At 43.9% G+C, this 23,878-nt stretch overlaps 2 protein-coding genes and 1 long non-coding RNA gene across 7 annotated transcripts in view; 2 read left to right on the forward strand and 1 right to left on the reverse strand.

The window, feature by feature from the left end:
- The window catches only part of LOC142072955 (uncharacterized), a 94,047-nt gene that overhangs the window by 8,543 nt on the left and 61,626 nt on the right, over window positions 1-23,878 (forward strand). The gene's annotated exons all lie outside the window — the stretch shown is intronic.
- SOWAHA (sosondowah ankyrin repeat domain family member A) lies at window positions 2,683-6,036 on the forward strand. The gene has a single exon (XM_048862497.2). The coding sequence runs from the start codon at window positions 3,091-3,093 to the stop codon at window positions 4,555-4,557; it is 1,467 nt and encodes a 488-aa protein (XP_048718454.2). The 5' UTR covers window positions 2,683-3,090; the 3' UTR covers window positions 4,558-6,036.
- Window positions 22,352-23,878, reverse strand: part of SHROOM1 (shroom family member 1) — a 74,187-nt gene continuing 72,660 nt past the window's right edge. For all 5 annotated transcript variants that reach the window (XM_048861596.2, XM_048861595.2, XM_048861598.2 and 2 more), the window contains one exon: window positions 22,352-22,950. In XM_048861596.2, the coding sequence (XP_048717553.2) occupies window positions 22,696-22,950 (255 nt within the window). In that variant the 3' untranslated portion in view covers window positions 22,352-22,695. The remainder of the gene's footprint in view (window positions 22,951-23,878) is intronic.

The following is a 23,878-nucleotide window of genomic DNA, read 5'->3' on the forward strand; positions in this document are numbered from 1 at the left end:
AATCAATGTAGGAACATTACAGAGCTACAGGCTCTGCTAAGATAACATGGAATTAAGTGAGAGAACATTAGTACAGTACAGCACAGCACAGACACTTTGAGGAAAAGTGCCAGCTGTTGTCAAGGGATGAAATATGTTTTCAGATGAGATTTGAAGAGATAGAGAGATAAGGTGAAGAGATACAAAAAGGATATTCCATGCAGCCAGTGGGAGTTTCAGAAGAAGGCTCTTGAACCAACAGTAATATGGGTGGAGGAAGAGAAAGGAAGACAGTGCCAGATGAGTAGAGGGATGGGGAGCAGAGAAAGATGAAGACCATGAGGAAGGCTGGACCATGAATGGTAATAATATGCAGGGCTTAGAAATGGTTTAAACTACATAGTTTCCAAGTTTAAGACACTGGAAGTTAAACACATTTATTTTCCCTTTCCCATTCATTCTTGCACAGACAGTTACTTTTATCTCTCTGCCTTCCCAACATGCTGACTCCATTTATTTTATGTTCAGGCTCCTTTGTTGTTTTCCAGTCAAACTGGTGGGTCATTCAAGAATCCATTTCATGAGCTGGTTGGGAACAAAGTGATCAAAAGAAAATAAGCCTTAAGGAATGGGTGTTATTTACTCCTTTCTTCCAAAAAGGCCTTTGGGCCCAATCCTGCACCCAGTGATGTCAGGGGAAAGTTGCTTGAAGTTTTCTGAACCACTTACAAAAAATTAATAATTTTAGATATTAAAAAAATGCAATTAGAAATAACAGATGTGGCAATGTATTTATAAAACTTCCTTCTGAAATACTAATGAAAGTGGGTTACGGAGATTGTTTAGCTATACAATATAGTTTAATTCATATGTTTTTTCTTATCTTGTTTGCAGAGAAGAGGGTGTATAACTCAAAAGGATCACAATTGATCAGATGTTCAAATATCATAGAATCATAGAATCGAATCATAGAATATCAGAGTTGGAAGAGACCTCTGGAGGTGATCTAGTCCAACCCCCTGCCCAGAGCAGGACCAATCCCCAACTAAATCATCTCAGCCAGGGCTTTGTCAAGCTTGACCTTAAAAACTTCTAAGGAAGGGGATTCCACCACCTCCCTAGGTAACGCATTCCAGTGTTTCACCACCCTCCTAGTGAAAAAGTTTTTCCTAATATCCAACCTAAATCTCCCCCACTGCAACTTGAGACCATTACTCCTTGTCCTGTCATCTGCTATCACTGAGAATAGTCTAGATCCATCCCCTTTGGATCCACCTTTCAGATAGTTAAAAGCAGCTATCAAATCCCCCCTCATTCTTCTCTTCCGTAGACTAAACAATCTCAGTTCCCTCAGCCTCTCCTCATAACTCATGTGTTCCAGACCCCTAATCATTTTTGTTGCCCTTCGCTGGACTCTCTCCAATTTTTCCGCATCCTTCTTGTAGTGTGGGGCCCAAAACTGGACACAGTACTCCAGATGAGGCCTCACCAATGTCGAATAGAGGGGAATGATCACGTCCCTCGATCTGCTGGCAATGCCCCTACTTATACACCCCAAAATGCCATTGGCCTTCTTGGCAACAAGGGCACACTGTTGACTCATATCCAGCTTCTCGTCCACTGTCACCCCTAGGTCCTTCTCTGCAGAACTGCTACCTAGCCATTCGGTCCCTAGTCTGTAGCGGTGCATTGAATTCTTCCGTGGAAGAATGGAAGAATGGAAGCTTCTTCTGAAATATAAACATCTGGCTTTATGAAGCAAAGTAATTATATGTAAAGCTGTGTCATTGATTTGATAATAACTGAGACAAAAATCATTATTTTAGCAAGTAGGGGCAGAAGTAAATCAATGAAACCGTTAACTCAGTCCAAGCAATCTCCACATGGCTGGAACTAATGTTCTATGAGACACAACTTTGCTCAATTACCTTCCAAAGTTATTGGAGTGAGTGAAATTGGAGTGGTGTTTACACAGATTAGACAGTGGGAATTCCAGCTGCTCAGCATCTCTCAGGACAAAGCCCTAAAAGCTCTACATTTTATCTGAACTGTTAGGTAGTTTAGCTGGTACAGGCACTGGTAAAACAATGGGTGGGACTGTATTCCTCAGGTAGCTGCATTTCCCTGGGGAATGAAGCATTTTTTTAAAAAAATACTGAAAAGTGGTTCTCTGCTGTGCCCTCCTCCCCACATGCACACACATGTGGGTAACTCAAACAGCTGAACTGATTGCTCAGAATTTCCAAAATAGGATACATTTCCCCTTTGGGGGTTCAGGCCCTACAGGTAAAGAGGCAGCCCAAAAAGGATTAATTTTTTTCAGCGACAAGCAACCCAGAACAGAGAGTTAGAATCTAGGCCCAGCTCCTGTGCGGCTCTGCCCTTGTGGAGCCACTTGCAGAACTGGCCCCAACTGTGGGTTTTTAGATGAGTCACTCAGGGCTTGATCCTGGAGGAGTCAATGGGAGCTGCCAGTGTTCAGTACCTACTCTATGCCTCGATTTCCCTACCTAGGAGATAGTGACAATATTTTTCGGACACTACAGGGGGTGGGACGGGAGTCACCAGGCTGAATTCGCTGCTGTCTGTCAAGCTGTTGATCCTCGGCACAGGCTGCTGATTGGCCGCAGTTAGGCGGTGCCCAAAGACGACGGTGATGGGCGCATTTAACCATACGCCGAGCAGATCCGGGGGTAGGGGCTCCCAGGGGAGTCTCCGCTCAGGATGCGGGTTTGCACAAGCCCCGCAGGGTGCCACCAACACGGTGCGACGCGCTCTGCTTATGCTGCGGCCAAACCCTTCCGCTGCCAAGCGCAGCCCTGGGGGCTGGGGACCGCGCCAAGCCCTGCGGCTGGTGGCCTCTGCTGCGCGGCTTGAACAGCGGGCAGGACCCGCCCTCCCGCCGGCCGGAGCCAGCGCGCCCCGGGGCAGGCACAGGGGGCGCCGCGGGCCCTGCCTGGGAAGCCGCAGGGGTCACACTCAGGTGCGTCTCGCCTACAAATCCCAGACACCTCCGCTCGCGGTCCCTTCGCCACCCCCGGCCGGGCTCGGCTCCCACCCCAACGGGGAGCGACTGCCGAGCGGAGCCGCGCTCCCAGCCAGGTGCGGGGCATGGCCGAGCCGGAGCCGGAGCCGGAGCCGAGCCGGGCGGCCCTGCTGGGCTTCCTGCGGGAGCATGGCGGGCAGGTGCGGAGCGCGGAGCTGCGGGGCCGCTTCAAGCCGCTGCTGGAGGCCGGCGAGCCCGGGGAGCGAGCCGCCCGCCGCGAGCGCTTCACGGCGCTGGTGAACAGCGTGGCCGTGGTGAAGGAGCTGGACGGGGTCAAGTTCGTGGTGCTGCGGAAGAAGCTCCGAGCCCAGGCTGGGGGGGAGCCGGGCGAGGGAGCGCAGCCCCCCGAGGCGCCTCCGGAGGGCGCCGGGCAGAGCGGGGCAGGCGGGCAGGGGCCGCCTCCGCCCCGCGCCCCCGAGCCGCCCCCTGCAGCCGCGGAGAGCCCGTCCCTGAAGCCTGTGTCCGAGCTGAGGGGGCTGTTCCAGAGCCAGGACGGGGAGACGCCTGGGGCCCCCCCGGGGATGCCCGGGGCCCCCAGGAGAGGGGCCCCCCAGAAGCCCTGCATGTTGCCAGTGCGCTGTCCGCAGCCGGCCGTAGGGGCTGAGGAGCTGCCAAGGCAGCAGGAGCAGCCTGGGCACAGAGCCAGGCTGCAGGTGGGGACCCTGCTGGACTTCCCTGAGCCGGCCTCTCCCAGATCCCCGCACATGAAGAGGAGGCAAGTGGATGAGGCGGGTGCCAGGTCGCCCCACCTGCGAAGGGTGTCAAAGACTCAGAAGGTGAGTGAAGAAACTGGGTGCATTGCTGCCGTTCCCCTGGAGTCTCTGGAGCACGAATGGCTGGTGAAAGCCACCGCCGGCCAGTGGTCCCAGCGGCTTCATGGCCTCTTGCTGAGCGATGCCAATCTAGCAGGGAAAAGGGACTTCATGTCTGGGTTTACAGCTCTGCACTGGGCAGCTAAGAGTGGGAACTGTGACATGGTGGGGAAGGTCATTGAGGTGGCCAAGAAAGGTGGCACTGAAATTGATGTGAATGCCAAGTCCTATGGAGGTTACACGCCCCTCCACATCGCTGCCATACATGGCCAAGAAGAAGTCATTACCACATTGGTCAAGACATACCGTGTCAAGGTTCATCTGAGAGACTACAGTGGGAAAAAGCCACACCACTACTTAAAGGAAGGGTCCTCTTACGCAGTCAGGCATCTGCTGGGTGATCCTGACCTTCACAACAGTGTTGGACATGCCTTTCCAATCAAGAAAAATCCAAAAATTGGTGCCTCCATCTTGAGCTCCACCAGCACCTTCCTTGGAGTCTTATCTGAGGACATGCCCTTCTATGATCTAAGCAGGGGTCTGAAGAAGACTTCTTCCTTAAATAAGCTCCTTAATGCATCTGCAGGCTCAAGGAAGAAGCCTAAGACTAGGGGGACTTTCCCGTCTTATTCTTCTCTTGTCGAAGCCGTGGAGGAAGAGCAGGAGGAGGAGGCCACAGTGAAACACAGACCAGTTTCTGAGCTGTTCTTCAGTCACTAGTCTCTGTCTTCTTGAAATCAAAGTAATGCAAATAATGTATAGAAGTTTTCTTGGGCCCAGATCCTCATGGATATTTAGGCTCCTAACTCCCATAGAAATGAATGAGAGTTAGGTGCCTAAAGAGCTTTGAGGATCTAGGCCCGGGTCTTCTTTCACAGAAGCAGTCTGTGTCTTCTACCCCCCCCTCGCCCCCCCCAAAGGTGTTTAACAGTCCACTGTGTAGGGTCTGAATTCAAAGCTCATTGAAGTCAATGGCAGTCTTTCCATTGATTTCAACAAAGCTTGATCAGGCCCACAGAAAACAAGATTCTCTTAAAAATGCCATACCTACCTATGTACTGATGCGTTAATTTAATCCACAAAGACTCCCTAACTCTATGCCTAATTTCTGAAATAGTGTAAAAAAAAAAAAAAATAAGCAGTGTGGACAGGTTACAAGGCTTAACATACAATCTTCTTAATGTACAAATTCCTCCAGTGAGTTTGTAATTCTTTGAGGTGGAAAGTAGGACTAGGGTAAGGGATTGTTGCACATTTTATTTACACCTTGATTTTAAGATAGATCAAACCTACTTTAAAATGGCTTTTTATCCTAAAGGTTTAAATAACAAGGTACATAATAAGGAAGATGGATAATTCTGTATGACATTTACAATTAATTTGGTAACAAATAGATAGTGACAAGGAAAATCTGTTTGTTTTTTAAAAGATTATTTAGTGCTCTAACTTTTTAAAAACAAACTTCTCTGCTAGAAATGCTAACTAGCAACTATTCTAATTGTTGTCTAATGTATTTTACTATGTGTAGAATACAAAACCATTTATGCAATGAGAAAAAGCAACCCTACCAATTGAAACACTAACCTGTCTACCTCAATTTAAATGCTAGATTACCATTGTTGGCTTTAGTATTTTTTTTTTAGAACTTTCTGACCACAAAACTAATGTTACCAACTAGCTATTTTGATAGTACTGTGAACTTTTAAGTGTGATGGTAATTTAACAAATGCACCTTTAAAAGAATCTAACAGACTTTTAAAATGTATGATAGTGGGACATTCAGATGAAAAACTAACTACGGGAAATTTTCCTCAGACTATAGATTTTTATATATGGATAGCCAACTGGAAATACAAGTTTAGGTGACTATTTTTGTGTTGCTTGTCCTATAAATGTTAAGTGTTGTGTTTGACCCAATTACAATAAAGAGTTATAAAACCAAGGTTTAATGATGTTAGGTATTTCATAACAAAATGCCTGCATGACCTCTACTAAAACAATGTATATCTGAACAGTGTGAATCAATGACCTAAACCATTTTTTTCCCTTGTGCCTCTTCCTTCTGTCTGGATGGTCACACAGTTCAACATATAATTCCAAAGAGCATGTGAATTTTGTGTTTAGTGCCATGTGATATTTCCAATGAGTGTAATAAAGTTGGTTAAAGTAAAACTAACCTAAATAAAATTTCTTAATGTGTCTGGTTCTGTGTATACAATCATGCATTTTGACTTAGTTTCAAAGTTTATGGTGAACCTAAAGGGACCAGTTAGTCCCCTCTGTTAAGTCCCTTTGATGATTTGTATTTATGTAGTACTTTTTCCTCAGCAGATCTCAAGGCTCTTTGCTACAGTAGGTAGATATTATCCTATATTCTAAATGGAGGGGCAGATATTCAGGTGTAAATGGGCTTAGGTCCATTTACTTTGGAGTGATGTGGAGTCATACCAGCTGCGGAGCTGGCCGAGTGTAACAAGCACAGTGAGGTCAGCTGACTTGCCTAAGGCCAGAGAGAGTTAAGGGGCAGAGTTAGGAACAGAATCCAGATCTGACTCCTGTGACCAGTCCACTGGACCACAATAATTTTCTCTTTAAAAGTGGAAGCTATTTAAAAACCAGCATACAGTTCAACCATAGGAGGACAAAGCTGATAGTATAATTATGTTTGCTCTGCTTGTTAAATCCCCATTAGGTGGTCAAGTTTCTGCAGTGCCACACTACTTGCATGCTCTGAAATTCTTTGCAAGTCAGTAACTTTTGGAATGTTTTGATTTCAGCCTTGAATTAAACCCAAGACTTCCTCTTTCTGTCTGCATAACAACAGGCTTTGTTGAAACATTCCACAAGCCATACTGCACTACTAGTGCCGACTGGAAAAGGCATCTTACTCTCCTCCCCACCTTCTTTTGTTCCCCTAGTTAAAAATACTACATGGAGTGTGCCACATTCATGCCAAGTGGAACTCTTGATTCCAGGGACAGCTTTGGCCCGGTTTATCTCAGAAGATAATGGATTGTTTTGCATGGGCCCTGCTCATATATTGAGCTAATCAAGTGGGTAAGCAAATGTCAATGACCAAGTGCCTCATGATTTCTATGTTTGGCATTGGTAGAGTAAAAAAAAAAATAAAAAAAATAGCCAATTGGTTCTGTAGCTGATGGTGTCAACATGATCAATATGATAGATACAGTGCAAATGCAAATCAAACCCCCATTGCTCCAGAAGAAAAACCCATGCAATGAATACAGCATAACCCTATATGAATTTCTTAAGAATTCCTTATAGACCACCTGACAGTAAACACCTCGTTCTGTTCCTTCAGCCCAAATGGGCACACTGTAAAGCCTGAGATATTGCAGACATGTTGCAAAGGAAAGGCACGTTAGCTAGTAAAAATATTCAGTAGCTATATGCATGAAAACTATCACTTGAGTGACTCAGCCCTTTATCATTCTGAGGCTAAGTGATAAAATATGGATATGCTCAATCCATGTTCATATTTTATATTGGAATCTTTTATACTGTTTTTGAGAAAGTGTCCTTTCATGTTCTCCTGCAGATAAAAAGCATACTTGCAGTAAGAGTTTCTTAGAACAACAAACTGTGCCTATATCTTCAATGAAAAAAAGGGAAAAGGGTGTATGTGTTTTTTACATCAACATAGCTGTCTTGATGTAAAATCCAAGTGGAGACAAAGCACCCCACATGGAGGCTATAGAGTTGTCCTTGACTATCTACATCTAGGTAAAAGCTACCTGTGCCTTGTGTAGGATTTTACATTGAATTAGCTAGTTCAGTGTAAAAAACATGCTTTATTTTTGCAGTGAAGACAAAGCCTCTGTGTCATTATTATAATTCATTTGGACCATGCTCAAGGGTGTGTTAAGCACCTTGCAAAACAAACAGGGAAGAGTTTGCAATCTATAAAATAGATGGGTGCGGGCAGGCCAGAATTCCATCAACAAGTTTATATGGTGACTCAGTTAGTTCATGCCTACCTTCTTAGTAAACAAATTTTTTAAACCCTAGATATTAATTACCCAGGCACTAGTTAGTGTTCCCAATACCATGTGACTTCCACAAGTACAAACAGTATTCCGAGGTATTAAGAATGAACCCATTGTAATTCTATGGAAATGAATTCTAGTGAACTATAACTTGAATTCAAACCAATGGCTCTATTGTTCTGCATTTCTTCTTCATGTGCTACAGTTGTGATTGTAAAGGAGACACAGTATTTAATTCCCAACAAATCAGAAAGGCACATTTCTTGGCAATGATCAAGGTTATATCAGTTTTATTCTTCTATTTGGGGACAAAATCTTGCCCTTTGAAGTTACAAGCAGATGGATTTTATAGCTCTCCATTATTTCAAATTACTCTGGGGTCAAATCTAACAAGCCCTATTTAGGCAAAATCCCCACTGAACTCAATAGGAATTTTACCTGTATGAATGACTGCAAGATTTGGTCCTTGATGCTTTAATAAATACATCATAATACAGCACATACTACACAATAAGGGAAGGCGGGTAGCTGGCTATCCCCTAGTATCTGATGGTACAATTAATTACATAATGATATCCTCACTGTAAATATAAATCCGAATCTAGCATAACATTTTATAAACATGTAGTCACACTGAGCTGATTTACTACAAAATTCATAGTGTGACACCCACATCAGGTGAGTTAAAACTAGATTATGTTTTAGTTGAATTGTACTCAAGGTCAGAAAGAAGTAACATTTGGCCTATGCTGCTTAGTTTGTTTTCCCCCCTCAACATAGATATTTCAGCCTTTTCCAAAGAATGCCAGTAACTCAGAAAGTCAGTGCTCAGATAGGACACTGAGAGGTGCTGTTATGAAAAAATACAATAAACAAACCCAGAAGATAGATAGCTCCACCCAATAGTAACTACCCAGAGTGAGTGCAGAAAGGCTAGACTTTGGCCTCCAAGACAAAGCTGTGTGATAACAACACAATGACATGCTCCCAGTGTCAGGTCCCTAGTGACCTATTGGGGGATGCTAAACATCCCTCTCAAAATCAGGCTGGTTCTGTGTAAATCTTGAGTGCTTGCCTTTGAAAAGAACCTCTTAAGGAAGATTTTAGCTTCAGGCTAATGACTGTACTAGAAGCAAGGAATTCTTGTCAACAGAGTATCAGTTCTGGTGTCATCTTCCTTGGCGGCATTTCACAACACATTTAGGCTAAACATTTTTTAAAATGTCTCCCTTTGGGGTGTCTCCTTTAAAAAAAAAACATGCTGACCTTGAAACACACAGGGCCAGATGCGGAAAGTTGCTGGATCCCCCACATCTCTAGCTGGATTCAGTGGGAGCTGCAGGTGGGAACCTGGAAAGAGTTGAAACTGTTGACCTTAACCTGTCTGCCTTTGTTTCCCCATCGGTCAAATGGGATAATCCCTGATTTGCAAAGGCATTGAGGGAGGAGCGAGTACTTTTTAGTCAAGTGCTAATCACTGTGATTGAACTGTTTCTTTACCAAGTGTGTTTAGATACGGTGCGGTAGAAACATAACATGAGTAAGAGCCTCCTCCTTGTCCTGTCCATTACTTGCCCCTCTCCTTTCTTCTCCTCCTCTCCTTCCTGCTCTGCATACTGCCACTCTGGGACCTACATTCCCTTGCCTCCTGATTTACATATGAATCAAAGTAAAACCGCATCATGACAGTTACTGATGTTTCCAGTGATTTGTGTTAATGAAGAAATGTCCAAATTAAGATTGCACTAACATGCCTTTGGCACAGACGCAGTTTAGGCACAAAGAGCCTGTTGTTTGTTTAAGGGGGGGAGATAGAGCACGTGTTCTGTACCATACTGAGGAACGTTCATTTGCTATTAGTTCATTAATGATAAAAAAAGGGGGGTAAAACCCGAGTGCACCTTGTGTTGGGGGCTGCTGCGGGGACAGCATGTTAATTAATGTTTGTACATCACTTGGAAAATGCCATTATATAATGGCTGGGTATTATTATTCAGCCCCAGCAGGGGGAGCTAGAGTCACATGTTCCTCAAAATGATACCCCTTACCCTTTAAAGGGCAGCAGTGCCTGGCTGCGAAGGGACCCCAGTCCTTGGCGGGGTGACTGCAGTGTGGGGTTTTGAGTGTGGCATGAAATCTGAGGGAGGGAGCAAATCATTGGTGGGGGTGAGGGGGTCCTGACAAATAAGCCAAGCCTTCCATGACATCCCAGGGGACTCCTGTCCCTTTCTCTCTCTCCCTCTGTATGACCTTCCTGTCCTGGGCATGGATGTGGGGGCATTAAGGTTGAAGTGGGCCCAGACCCACCACACATTTCTGGAAGGGTCCACCCCCATGCCCATCCTGCCTGGCTTCCTCTACTTCCCCCTTCACACAACTATTCCTCTCAGCCTAATCTTCCACCCCCAAACAGTAGAGGAGAGTAAAAAAACAAGAAGACTGAGCAAGATTTCCACCACTGCTGCTCTAAACAACCTCCCTTGTTGCTTCAGTCAGTTACAGGCCAGCTATCAACCAGCAGCGAAAGTATTTACAACGGTGACATTTTAAATGGTCACCACTAGTCTTCAGCTTCTCCAGCCCCTTGAGACGAATAGGGACAGCCCACAACTTTTAGTTCTCTTGTTTCTCTCAGTCTGCAGACTCAGGCAGACTTCAGTGCATTGATTTACACAGGCTGGAAACTTATGAAAACTTACCTGGATACTGGAACACAAGATGGCAACTTCTGGGGGGAAAGCGCTGGTTTGCTCAGCTACCACAAACCAGCCCACTGGTCAGTACCTGCCTGTACCCTGAATGCAGTAGGGATAAGCCTGGGGATGGGCAGTCCCAAAGATCAGTCCATACCTCTCAGTTTATTCCTGTACTGGAGCTACTCTCTGGCTGTGTGCAGTGTTCAGAGAGGTGACGTTAGCTGGGCAGAACACAACGGTTTACATTCCAGGGATGTGGGACCGATTCTCCACTCCCTAGTGCTCCTGTAGTTACCTAAGTCTGTGCACAGTGAGTTTCAAATGCTACCAACTCAGGGGCTCAGGATGCAACCACAGGGGAGGGGAGCCTTTATGCTTCCTTAGTGCTCTCCAGATTCTGGGCTACTCTGGGGACTGAAATGGCCCTGGGGCTGCACTCTGGGCTGCCAAGTAACACCCAGGTCACTACAGGCCCTCCTTCTGCCAGTCCCACTCCTGGCACTTCTCCTATGTTGGGGCTTATGCGGGGGGACAGCACAGTACAGTGGCCCTACACTGTGTGCGTGATGGGAGAAATTCTCCTTTGCCAGTTGCAGCTTCTACCCACTGCCAGAGCAGCATGCAGGGGATAGAATCTGTCCCCAGTGTTTTGTTCCCACCGTGCTCTCATATGGCAGAGCTGTAAATGATGACACAGGACCCTAGGCAGGGGAGAATCAGGTCCATAATCTTTAAACCAAAAGAAGCTAGAAAATTTGAGTGAAATCTTAGCTGCTGTAGGAAGAAACAAAACAGCAGAGACCCTGCACTAGCAGCGGGGCACAGGAGGAGTTTATCTGTGAAAGAATTCTCACCGCCTCTCTGCTCAGACAATCCTGAAAGCTGTAAGATTCCCACCTACGGTTAATAAGAGACAGAACTAAAGGCTTAATATTCAAAATGGATCCACATAAGGTTTTCCTAGACAGACACGTTTTATATAACAGGATATTGTATTTCTAGACCTGTGCTTGAGGGAGAGGTTATGGGTATTGCTTTTAAAAATATAATCAAACAAAAAAGGTTTTAGTGGCAATAAAGCACAGATGAAATTAAACTTCAACCAGCAATTGATCAGCTTTGGCCCTTAGGTAGTTTAGGTGTGTTTCATGTTACTAGTTTAGCTTCCTGGGCCTAGTTTTGTTTGTACAAGTCTGAGATGTTTTTCCCCTAAGGAGCTACTTGTTTTGACAACAATAACACAGGGCCTATATGCTAGCATAGGCTCTTAGGCTCAGGGGACCACTGGCACCAAGGTTCCGAGCACGGAGGGAACTGGTGCTGAAGCTACTGTACCCGCAAGGTTCCCACATCACAACAAAGCGCATTGCCTAGTATCACATCAGGAAACTAACAGGGAAGAAGCATAAGCCAGTAGATTCCAACTTTAGCCCAGCACTAATCTTTACTCTGTCCTCCACGCGCTCACCCATCCCAGCATACAGACTCACCTTCTCCCCAACACTTTCTGCTGTATAGAAAACAGTGACCCTTTCCTATGGTCCACTGCAACCATCATGCAATGTGTCAGAAACCCCAGCCCACCCCTACCTAACCTCAACATAACAGGCAGGGTCTTCTCCTACCCCCCAAATACACTCCTCATTCATACCAGAGACCTCTCCTTCCTCCCATTCACTCATTTTCTACAAGTGACAGTATCCATATGGAGACTAGAGGAGACAATAAAAGCCACAGGTGTAAGTCACAAGAGCATTTCCCTGTGGGCAAATGACTTTAGGGGCTAATGCTATCTAGCTTTGATACTTAGATGACCCCCATTACTAGAGTATTTGAGCACCTCTCAATGGTTAATGTATTTAGCCTCATGTACCCCTGTGAGGTGGAGAAGTGCTATTATCCCTATTATACAGCTGGGGAACTGGAGCCCAGAGAAGTTAAGTGACTTGCCAATGGACATGTAGAAAGTCTGTGGCAAAGCAGGGAATTGAAGCCCTGTCTCTTGAGTCTCAGCCTAGCAGCCCCCAACTATTGGACTATCCTTCCACTCTAATTCTGAAAGGTGTTGAGCATTTCCTGAGATTTACCTTCCATTGACCTGAGGGCACACAGGTCTGAGCCACAGAAAACTGATCATATGAGAAAGTAACGGTCTTTTGCTCACAGGATGATGACTTGTTAGTTAACACCCTCTGTCTGCCTTTGTAGGCAGCTCTGAACTCCTCTAGCAATAATCTTCCTTTCTGGATTTTGCTCTTTTTATGAGAAGATTTACTTGTTGCATAGAAAAGCTTACCAGCAGCTTCACTAGGGTCTTTAGAAGCGACTTTACCCCACTGGAATTCATTTAAAGAGGTTTTTCATCATACTCTCCTCATCCTGTTTAATTTGGCGCCTGCAGTATCCTTCCTTCTGCTAGCTGACTTCAGAGACAGCCATATCTAAGAGCTAGCACGGTCTGTGCTTTATCAAGCTTTACAGATTTAAAGGGCCTGCATCACTAATAATGCTGTTATGGGCACATGTAAGTGAAGTTACTTCATGTCCAAGAGGAAGGCTTTAGCGATACAAATTTGTGTTGTGATCCTTAGTAGATTCCACAAGCCAGACCAGGTCAGATCTGGAATGGGAGCCCTTTGAAGGTGTCAGCCTCTCCCCAGTCAGGATTCTGAGGCATATTGGCAAGAAGAGGGGGGAGTTTGCACTGCCATAGTCCACACTGTACTTGTTCTGCTGTCAGAGGACTTGAATCCCCAGGGGTGTTAGCTTGATCCCTTTCAGTTCACTAAGTTCAGCTTTGTAATTATTACTGTGATGAACAAAATGGACTGATTTTAGATTAGAACATTAAGGTGCCCTTGAACCAGACAAATTAGATACCCTCTGTTCATATCAGCATTATGTTAGTAAATCCTTTTCCTGTGAGCAGACAAGAGCTCTGTGTGTGAGCAGGAGAATGTGTACATGTCGTATTAAGGGAATGCTGCACATCAGCTGCTTTCCCTGCCTGGGACAGCTACCCAAAACATGACTGTCTGGAAGGCTCAGCATTCCCTCCCTGCTCCTTTTGTCTCACACCCCTCTTACATTAAGAAAGAAAAGTCTCTGGATTGTCTAAGAACATAGCTGAGGTTGGATCCAATCCAGGAATTTAGTGTGAAGAATCCATTCAGCTTTGCTGTGGTAAATCATGTATTTATGTATTTAAACCATGCCGGCTTTCTCGTTCTTGAGAATAAACAGTCGACAAAAGAGAATCAAAATGTTATGTGACTTGAGCTCAAGGCTGAGCTTGACTGTAGACTCGCGAGAGATACAGGGCCAAGCCCTGAACTTCAGATCCCAGCTCAACCTCCCCAGGAGTTTGGATCAGTGCTTTGATCAGGCTCAGGCCCATAGTGAGGATTGCCTCTTAGGGCCCAACCCTGAGAGGAGCTGAGTGGTCTCAATTTGCATTGACTTCAGTGGAAGATGATAGTGCTCAGCATTCTACAGGAGGTTCTCAGCATTTCAGAGGATTGGGCCCTTGCTTTGTAGCCAGAGCACACTTGTGATCTGTCTGTGTGGCTTGTGTTTGCATTTTGCTCAAGCTGCCTTATGCATCAGGGTGCCACTTCTGAGCATAGTAACAAGTGATCTGCTCGCCTCATGGCTTTTCAGTCCCGGAGTAGCTGGAATACCATGAGGAGACCAGTTTGCATGATATTTTGTCCCATAAATAGTACCCCAAAGAGGGTGCAGGGAGACCCTTTAGAGAAAACACTCACAATTGTTGTAGAGTTACCAAGACATTTGGGTTCCTGTGGAGCTCAAATGAACAATCCTGGAATGTAATGTGCTCGGGGAGCGGGATATGGGATGCTATCATTCTCTCTCTAAATGACAGAGCTATTGCCCTATTTCTTCTTAGTGAAGCAGGTGGTCTCAGCATAGCCACTCCCTCAATATTTACCAGTACAATGGTGATGCAGAAACAGAGCAATATGTGCAAGCTTCCAAGATTATTGCTACATGATGGTTTGTTACGGGTTCCTCACCCCTCCCACATGCTTTGCCTTGGCTAGTTTCTTCCAGTCCCTGCAAGCCCTGGTGTGTGTATCATTAGCTGCCATATACCAGATTCTGCTTAGATAACATAATGATGGGGGGGGGGGAGTGGGCATGCATTATAAATACATAGAATAGCAAGGACTCATTTGCCTCCCAAGGACATTGACGCAAAGCATTTGATCACCACTTAACCCCACCACCAGCCCCATCCTTTATATCTCGAGCAAATGAGACTCACCTCCAGAGTAGGAAGGAGCAGCCATCTTGGCCACGGAAGTGGAAGCTGGTGCCATTTTCCACTTCACAGCAGGAGTTGCCATGAGACAGGGAAAGGGTAAGTGATGAACTAGAAGTTGTTCTTGAAGTGGTATCTTTCATGAGGTAGCTTGGGATAGGGAAAAGTCATGACCAGAAAGCTTGTTAGAAAACCCCCTCACGTTAATATTTGTGAAAGAGGAGCCTTGTTATTCTCTAAACCAAGCCTGTACATTCACACAATATTTTAGTACATGGCTTCAGCCACAAGGGGGCTCAGCTTCTGGGGGCTTGTGACATTTTAGCTGTCTCTGTTATGACAAGTCAGATGCCTTCAGGGGCAAACGGTAATGTTCATTTGTTGCTTCTTGAGTGGTTTTTGGGTTGCCTCTGGTGCTAATCTGAGAGGTTGCATGACTCCAACTGCCTGCTCAGTCTTTCATGTCTAATTCCTGGGCTCCCTTCTGGGCATTGAGGACTAGTTGTGCGATAAGTGGCTCTGCTCTTGGCTTAGAATTAATTTACATTCAGAATGTTGCTATGAGTTCCCAAAGCCAGGGGTATCATTGCACTTAATAATTACTGTAGAACCTCATTAATTCACACTAGTGCCTAGGATTGGGAGACCCATTTCAGATCCTGCAAGGAATTTAAGACTGTTTCAGTCATCTGTCTGTCTAAAGTGGGGCTCCATGCAATGAGGCTTGGCCAAAAGGAGTTCATTGCAGCCTTTGTGCATCCAGGCTTGATTTAGCACCCACTGAAATCAATTGAAAGATTCCTATTTACTTCAGTAGGTGTGAATTCAGCTCCCTAGTGAACACATTGGTTTTTTTTTTTTTTAGAATTGCCATATTTATTTCCATGGCACCAGCATAAGCCTGACTCCCATTGCTAGGCTCGTGCCAATACAGTGATCGTTCTATCCTGCAGTGGTCACTAACGCTTCTTGCTCTCCCCCACCAACCTGCTCTCCTAAGGAGAGAAGGCTTTTCCCACCTAACATTATGCCTGCCCTGCCTCCTCCCCTCACATCACTCTCTGCAACCAGTACTTTGTATCCCACTTGCGTTAGCTGTAATTAGTTGCTGCCCACTATGCTAGTACCTATTATGTTTGTTTTATGCAAGCCTTACTAAGGCAAGCTCTCACTACAGGGCACTACTATTAACTCTTTCTTGGGCAGTGGGCTGAAGCGACCTCTTTGGGTTTTGTGGGGAAAACCAGGCCTGCAGATTAACCAAGTGAGAGGTAGCAGGCTTCAGCTGGACTTTGATTATTCTGTCACTTTGTGAGTTCTATAGGACTGCATTGGGGATTTGCTGCAGTGCCTCGTTCAGCCCCTCTGGCAGTGAGTGGATTCCTTCTTGACATTTTTCCCTATCTAACTTCCTCTTTGGGTAAGAAGCAGTCCAGCAGGTCTAGTAGTGGTCAGGTGCCAGTGGCCTGCAACTCTGCAAACCAGTAATTTTCCAGTGCTTTGAACAGGGGTTGGAATGAGGATCAGAGGCACTGGGATTTCCTTAATCTACTTGGCAGAGGGAAAGTCACTATCTTTGCTGAAGAGAAAAAAATGCATGTGAAGCAATCCATAGCCACCACCCAAATTAGAGGTTACAAGTGGAAGGTTAATATATGTGGTGACGCCACTAGGAATGTATGGGGGAGGTATTTATTTGCACTGCACAGAGCTTTAGTTGTGTGCTGGTTTGGGGCAGAACGTCTATTGACTTCAGGGGAAAGGCTTGCACAATCGGGACCATATTCAGCATCTACAGCTTCAGAGAACTGTTGGACTCTGAAGGCAGTAATGCTGGGTCCTTTTATGACCTTGTTTCTTCCTGCTCCCAGCTTTTACCTAAGCAAGCCAGAGTGGAAAAAAAAACTGGATGTAGATGGAAACGCTGGAGGGTCACGGTTTTCACAATAAAAGGCTTCCTTACTTAGAGCTAACTGCTACCTTGCAGAGATAATGCTTGTGAACAAATGAGAGGCTGTGGACTGCCATTGGGTCAATGGGTGTGGAGAGGGAGAGAGAAACTTTCCTACCTCTTCTGAAAATGTCTATTTTCAACATTCCCAACCTCTTTCCCCTTTGCAGGTTGTGGGGACTTTTTCTTGACACATACCGGAACTCTCCATACCTTAGAAGAGCAAAGCCCGCGAGACTCAGGGGCATAGCACTGTTGGGATGAGGTGGTGTTTGTATTTATCTTGTCTACTTGAAAGGCAAAGCACGATGAGTGCTAGCAGCTGATTGCTCTTTTTGGGAAGGTTAATAGGCCTTTACACCAATGTTGAAATTATTCAGGGCTGGGCCAAGTAGGTTTTTAAAAAAGACTCTCTAACTCTCAATAAGGTCAGACTAAATGTATATCCCCAGCTGTACCCCTAACTTTAAAGCAGAACACTCCAGCCCACAGTGGGAATTTTAGATGTACAAGGAATGTAGGACTAGTCTCATATGGGCAGCCTGAACTACACCACAGCTATCATGGGGCTTAGGGCACTAATCTAAGAACTGACCTCCACACCTCCTAATGCTCCTCAGAGGCAGTTTCCCCTCTGTCTACTTAAAAGTTGTTTTCATATTTCATCAACACTTGCACTTTTACACTTTCCTGAAACCTAGACAGAGACATGACAGAGGAATTAGGAAAAATAAAAATAGCACATACATGGCACTGTAACTACTTTTTAGACAACAGATTAGTTGTGGTATTTGTTCATTAAGGCCTTGTCATATCAAAAAGTTCGGTAGTTGTAAAGATAGGTCTATCAAGCATTATGTTCAAATACCAAAATATTAAGAGTGAGAATTTGCACAGTACCCAAGCCAACTGCACCTCTGCTGTGAAAGACCAGAAGGATACCCTTTTAATTTCTGCTAGTTTTAAAGCTACATCATTGCCTCAGGATGCCTTGGGATGGATTGATTGAGCTACTGTTATTTATACCAAGCAAGTTCCCATTTTTAATATCAAGCAGACAGTTTACATCTCATAAACAACTCTCTACAGTTATATTCTTGGACTGGGAAAGGGACTATACGTTTGATTTCCATTCAACAGAGAGATCACCCATGTGGTAGCATTGCCAACTGGCACATGGGGCAGATGCCAGGCATTGTTCTTCACCACTTCCAGTGGTTTAAAACTTTTATTCATTCTAATAAAGTTAAGCTTGAACTACAGTGGTTATCCTGGCAAACATCTCTGTATAAGGAGCAGCAGTTGAAAGAAAAAAAGCATTGCACCTTCAAATCAAACTTCGTGATATATATTCATACAAACAATTCAATAGATTTAACAAGAATATCCATAATGATCTTTTAGAATTGTGCATTCCTTGAACATTTAATTTGTAGGGTTTTTTTTTTTTTAAAGTCCACTTCTGAAGGGGCACTGTCATGTTAAATCTGTATATAGTAAAAGGTTTCTTTGGGTTATTAATAATACCTTAGATTATTGAGACCAAGGCCCGGATCCTGCAAATATTCATGCATGTGCTTAACTTTGAGCAGTCCCACTGAGTTAATGTACATGATTGTATGCAGAATCGAGGCCTAATTTGCTTATTGCTATTTCTACTGTTTCTTTTGTGTACTTCCTTCATCCTAGACAGTTAAACTGTACTAATGAGTTAATTTCAGTCTCATGTTCTGATTCCAGGGCTATAATACCTGAGTTGCAAACAGTGCAGGAGAAATGTTTCAATCCAAACCCAAAACTGATTTAGTTGGAATTTTAAAATATTTACAATATTTGTATTACTACTTAGGTTTGTTTTTACTGAACGTAAATTTGTGGCTTGATTCACCTGACAGTGCGGAGATGGAGATTTTTAAGGTACCTTGAACTTCGTGTTGTTGGTAAATCATGCACTCATTTCGAAATGCTGTTCAGGCGAGGTCATTTAAGCATGAAGGGTCTAGTTTTCCTCACACACTGGCTTCATCCTGGTGGAACTCAACTGACTTATATGGAGTTACCCCTGATTGTGTGAGAGGAGAATCAGGACCAAAATGCTTTTGAAAATAATCTACATCTGATGTATTTTCTGCTATGTCTGTTACATTATCTATTGCACTGAAATACTCTTGTATGAAGACCTTCTGTCTGTCTAGACATGAAGAGCAGCATCAGATAGGAAGGCATTTTCTCATTGATACCTATTCTTCCATTGTATAAAGATGTACATACAATAATATACAAGGATCTCTGTGAATGATGATGAGTGTTTGCTACTGACAGGTAATGAAACAATAATGAAGCAGATGGTTGGAAAGAAATGTGTTATTTCTCTGTCCATAATTCTATATTTCAGCATAACCAACACTCCAAAGCACTAACATGGCTTAATAAATTTTTAAATGCATAGAAATATCATCTGCATTTAATTTACACTAATCCAGTTTTCGGGAAGGGGGAGGAAAGAAACATTTTAAAATACCACAGTTTTGATAAACTGTGCTAAAATATTCAGTTGAAATGCATAACATACTGTACCTTTAAAAAAATCATATAGAGTCTAAAATAACTACTGACTTTCCAAATTCTGCTAATACCAGTACTGAGTTCACTAAAATTAGTCACACGACTAAGGCAGACACAATTTGGATGGACATAAGACTGGAATAGTATTTTGGGGCCAGATTGTACTACTTGCCGTGTCGCCAGCTTTCACAATTTTATCACAAGTCTCATGCTACTTGGTGGTTTTCTTCAAGTCCCAGCTCTTGGAATCCTGTGCATATGACAGAATCTGGTTTTATTTTTTTAAAAAAAGGTCTGAGGTTACAGAGAAAAAATTATTGCAGATGAAAGTCTGAAAACGTGGCTTGAGTGTATCCTAATACTAAAGTATGGCAAATTTAAAAAAAAACAACAACAACCAGAATTATTACCTGTTAGAACATAATTTTAAGCCAGTTTCATGACTGGGGAGAGCGTGATGCATTATTTTTGAATGCTTGGGGTTGGCAATATTGCACTTGGCTCTCGTGCGAAGGAGGCCCTCATGTGGACAGGGCTTTGTGGATTGCAAGGGTCAGGCTAGGATGGGACCCATTCCCAATTCTGCAAGAGATCCATTGCAAAAGTCCATAAAGTCGGAAGCTTTCAGAGTTTTCTGTTAAGCCCCTTCTGTGCTGTGGAACACTCCTTTAGAAGATTGCAGGGGAAGAGCTCCAGGAAGATGGGCAGTAGTAAGCTTTTGTACAGATGGCCCTGGGCTGCAGTGGATTCCCATCAATCCATGTAGGTCATCTGAAGCTGAGCCACCTGACTGTTCTGTGGGGGAGGCTCAAAACCCGCCCCAGCTCCCATGTTGGAAGTATGAGTAAAACTCCTCAGGGGTCCTCGCTGAGCTTTCCTTGCCCCTGGCTCTCTCCTGGTTGTGGGTGTTTCTGGAAGATGGTGACATCGAGCTCTCTTGACTGTGAAATAAATATTCTGTTGTAAACTTTAAGTTATTTGGTTTCAGCTCACTGCTGTCTGCTTCCTAGGCCAAGCAGTACTGTGCCTTATACAAAATAAATTTAAAAGACAGGCAGCATACTGTACGTGCGTCACAGACTTTCAAGAATTGAAGGCAAGGCTTATTATCGCAGCAAAGGCTGTTCGTAGCATCGCAGGGTATTTTCACTCTGTGTTGTGAAACCTGCATGCAAGCTAAGCTTTAAAAGCAATTCCCTCTGAGAAGACCTGTGCCTTTTCGAGCACAATTTCGTTGGTGTCTGGGCTGTATCGAACCATGGTTCCATTTATTGTACAGCTGCATACTAAGTAACCAGACAACCCTCACGTTCAGCAAGTTATGTGACAAGGCAAGAACTGAAAAATAATGAGAACATGTCTTTTTTAATTACTCATCTCACCTCAGGATCTGGAGGACTTTTGTTCAAAATGAGCCAAGAGGAACAGATTTTATTACTGATATCAATTCTACAAAATAAAAGATTAACCTTTTCATTACTGCTAACAAAGGCAGGTAGGTGAGGGGCAAGGGGAATCGCCTTGCGTGCAGGGCTATCTCACATAATTTGTTCTTAGTATGCCCTTACTGAAGTGCCAACATAGAAGAATGCCACCACACTGCAGCTGATCCCAGAAAAGCAGATAAAGCTGGAGCAAATCAAGAAAGGGGGATGGGTGGAGGGTTTTTGGGGCAGTGTAATATGGAGGATCAGAAATCATGACCTCTAGGAGTGGGAACTTGCTCAGTCTGGTGGCAGAGGGGGTATCTTGTGCTCATGCTTTAGTAACCTCTGCTGGCAGGTATGAGGGTTGGCCAGTCCCAGAGAGCCACCTCCACCTGTGATTGAGTGACGTATTTAATGGTGAGGAGCAGTATGTATAAGTGGAGAGGGAAACCTCAAGGCTCTGAAGGAAAAAAACCCACAATATTTGGTAGGGGGAAATAAAGGATGATAATTAATAGTGAGATTTATTTGCAACACGGTTCTATGAACACTGGCTGTGCATGTATGAAAGTTCCATGGGCATCAACCATGAAAGTTTTCTATGCTGCATCAGACCCAAGGAGCCTTTCTTTCCGATGCAGGGGATAAAATTGTCTCCCTTTCTCAGTATAACAAATGTTGGTGACTTCTGTCACTTGTGAAAACATCAAGACCTGCCTTCCCCTCTTGCCCAGATCTGGAAGAAGCTCCAGTTAGATTCGTGAACTTCTCATTTGATGTTCAGGGAACCTACAGCTGATACACCTAGTGATGAAGGAGTATCTATCTACTGGTAAAGGAGTATTAAATGAAACAATTTCAATACAGTAATATCACTTGAAAGACCTTCAATACACATTATTTTAAAAGGACATTGTCAAGTAACTTTCCCCGCCTTTTAAAGTCTTTTTTTTTTTTTTTTGTACTCATGGTTTACAAAAACTCTTTGAAATTCAACCAGTTTGTATCACAGCACAGTGGTTTTTCATGGCAGGGTCCATAATAAGTGCTGGGTGATTGGCACTAAGTGAAGAAAAACAAACAAACAGTGTAGCAATAATTTGAAAAACAGTCACCTAGGAAGCACTGTGTGGAGTTTGCCGATAGCGAGGGTAGGTGCAATTTTTGGATTTACCATTTTTAAGAGCATCCCTTTATGTCAACTTCACCACTAAATACTTCTCTGTGGCCTGCGGGAACCCATGCCCACAGCTCTTCTTGCAGTCCTCGTGAGTTTTCTGTTGAACATCCCACCCAGATTCAGATGAAATAGCCATTGCATTCTACAGTTGCAGAGTCACAAAAAGGCCGGGGGACTTACTGCTGATTAAAAGAGTTCAGTATTATTCCCGTGACAATATGTTCCATTATTACATGCCACTTGAAGGTATTAACCGGGGACGCTATCATTAAATTGTCAGAGGAGTTTCACTAAGTGGCCCATGGCATTGTGCTTTGGAGTTGTTTATCCTCTCTTTAATTCACAATTCAAACACCCACATAATTTCTTATTTTGAATATTCAACCCACCCACAAAGAGGAAATATTTTTATGAGTCTTTTATTGAGATGATGTCAGTGTGGAAACGGGCAGATGACAGGGAGAAGGAAAAATGTCAAATTAATAAGGGTGACACGTCTCATCAGTCATTTTCAAGATGCAATCTGCTACATACTGTAAGATTTTGTCATTCAGCTCATCCAAAGAGGAAAAACCCTTCCAACATGTCCCTACACCATCTAAGGACTTATCAACACTATGACACTAATAGGAATTCATCAAACTGATCCATGTTCATGTCTTAGCAGCAATGCAGTGAATATGTACGAAGTTCCAACACAATGCCCGAATCCTCCATTCCTGGAAGTGGATGGCCTGTTGATGTGGCTCAAAGAAGGATGCTCTTCTCTAGGCTCTCCAGCTGCTCCTCGAGAAATTTAATCTGCTCCTCAAGGTCTTTCTGCTCTATCAGTAAAGAGGTCTTCACTTGAACAAAGTGTTTGTATTCCTGGAGTTGCTGGTCAGTCAGGTATTTGGAAAGGATACCAGAAACCACTCTTTCCCTGCGATCCAGGTTTTCTTTCAGATCTTTTGCATCTTCCCGCTGTCTAGACAGGAGGTTGTGCCGTTCATGTAATGATTGCTAGTAGGGAAAAAGCAAAAGCAGCATACACCATGAAAATCAATAATTTCTGACACTCTAGATCTTCATTCTGGAGCCACAGTGTATTAAATTTAATGACTTCCCCTTGTGGCTTTAGATTCTGGATGGCTTCTCCTAGACTGCATTACTGTCCCTTATGGCTTGCATGGTAAAGGTGCCTGGCAAATCCCATCAAGATTCACTTTTTATGTTGCCCACAGGAAGCAAGTCAAAGGTAGTAATAATATATTTAAAATCCTAATTATCTCTGTGTGTCAGGTCTACCCTGCATCTGTCTTGTGTAGACTGTAAAACCTTTAGGGCACAAAGTGTTTGTATTTGTGGCCTGAACAGAGCCAAATATAGTGTCAGTGCATAACAAATTATTATTGGTAATAATAAACTATATAAAAGAATAAACTATAACTATTAATGTACCTGGAAGAGAGTAACCTGCTAAACAAGAGTAGCTACTAAGCGAGGATGGCTTTTAAAACAGTATATATTAATTTGTTTAAGCCTGGCCTACATTAGGGAATTTTAACATTTCCACCATTGCGAACACTAGTTCAGCTGGACTGGTTTTAGTAAGATTAGCAATGTGGGACGTTTTCAGTACCATATCAATTAAACCTGCTCAGAACAAGTCTAATCAACTCCATGCTAAACAGGGCTGTTTGTGCCTGAGAGGCGCGGGCTCCCAATGTTGTTAAAGCTTGTGCAGCTGAACGATTGGAGATTTTTGTAAAAATTGTAGACAAGGCTTTAGAGCACTTTATCCAAAGTCCTGAGTAAAGTACCCTAACTAATGTGAAGAGCTCTCAGTGCAGCTGGTTTAGGGGAACTACCCCACTAGAAATTAACTGTTCGCTGGGAACATCTATAACCAGTTCAGCTTAAATGTGCTTTGACTGAAGAGTAGAGGCCA

This window comes from Caretta caretta, chromosome 8 (genome assembly GCF_965140235.1).
Source record: "Caretta caretta isolate rCarCar2 chromosome 8, rCarCar1.hap1, whole genome shotgun sequence".
NCBI lineage: Eukaryota > Metazoa > Chordata > Testudines > Cheloniidae > Caretta > Caretta caretta.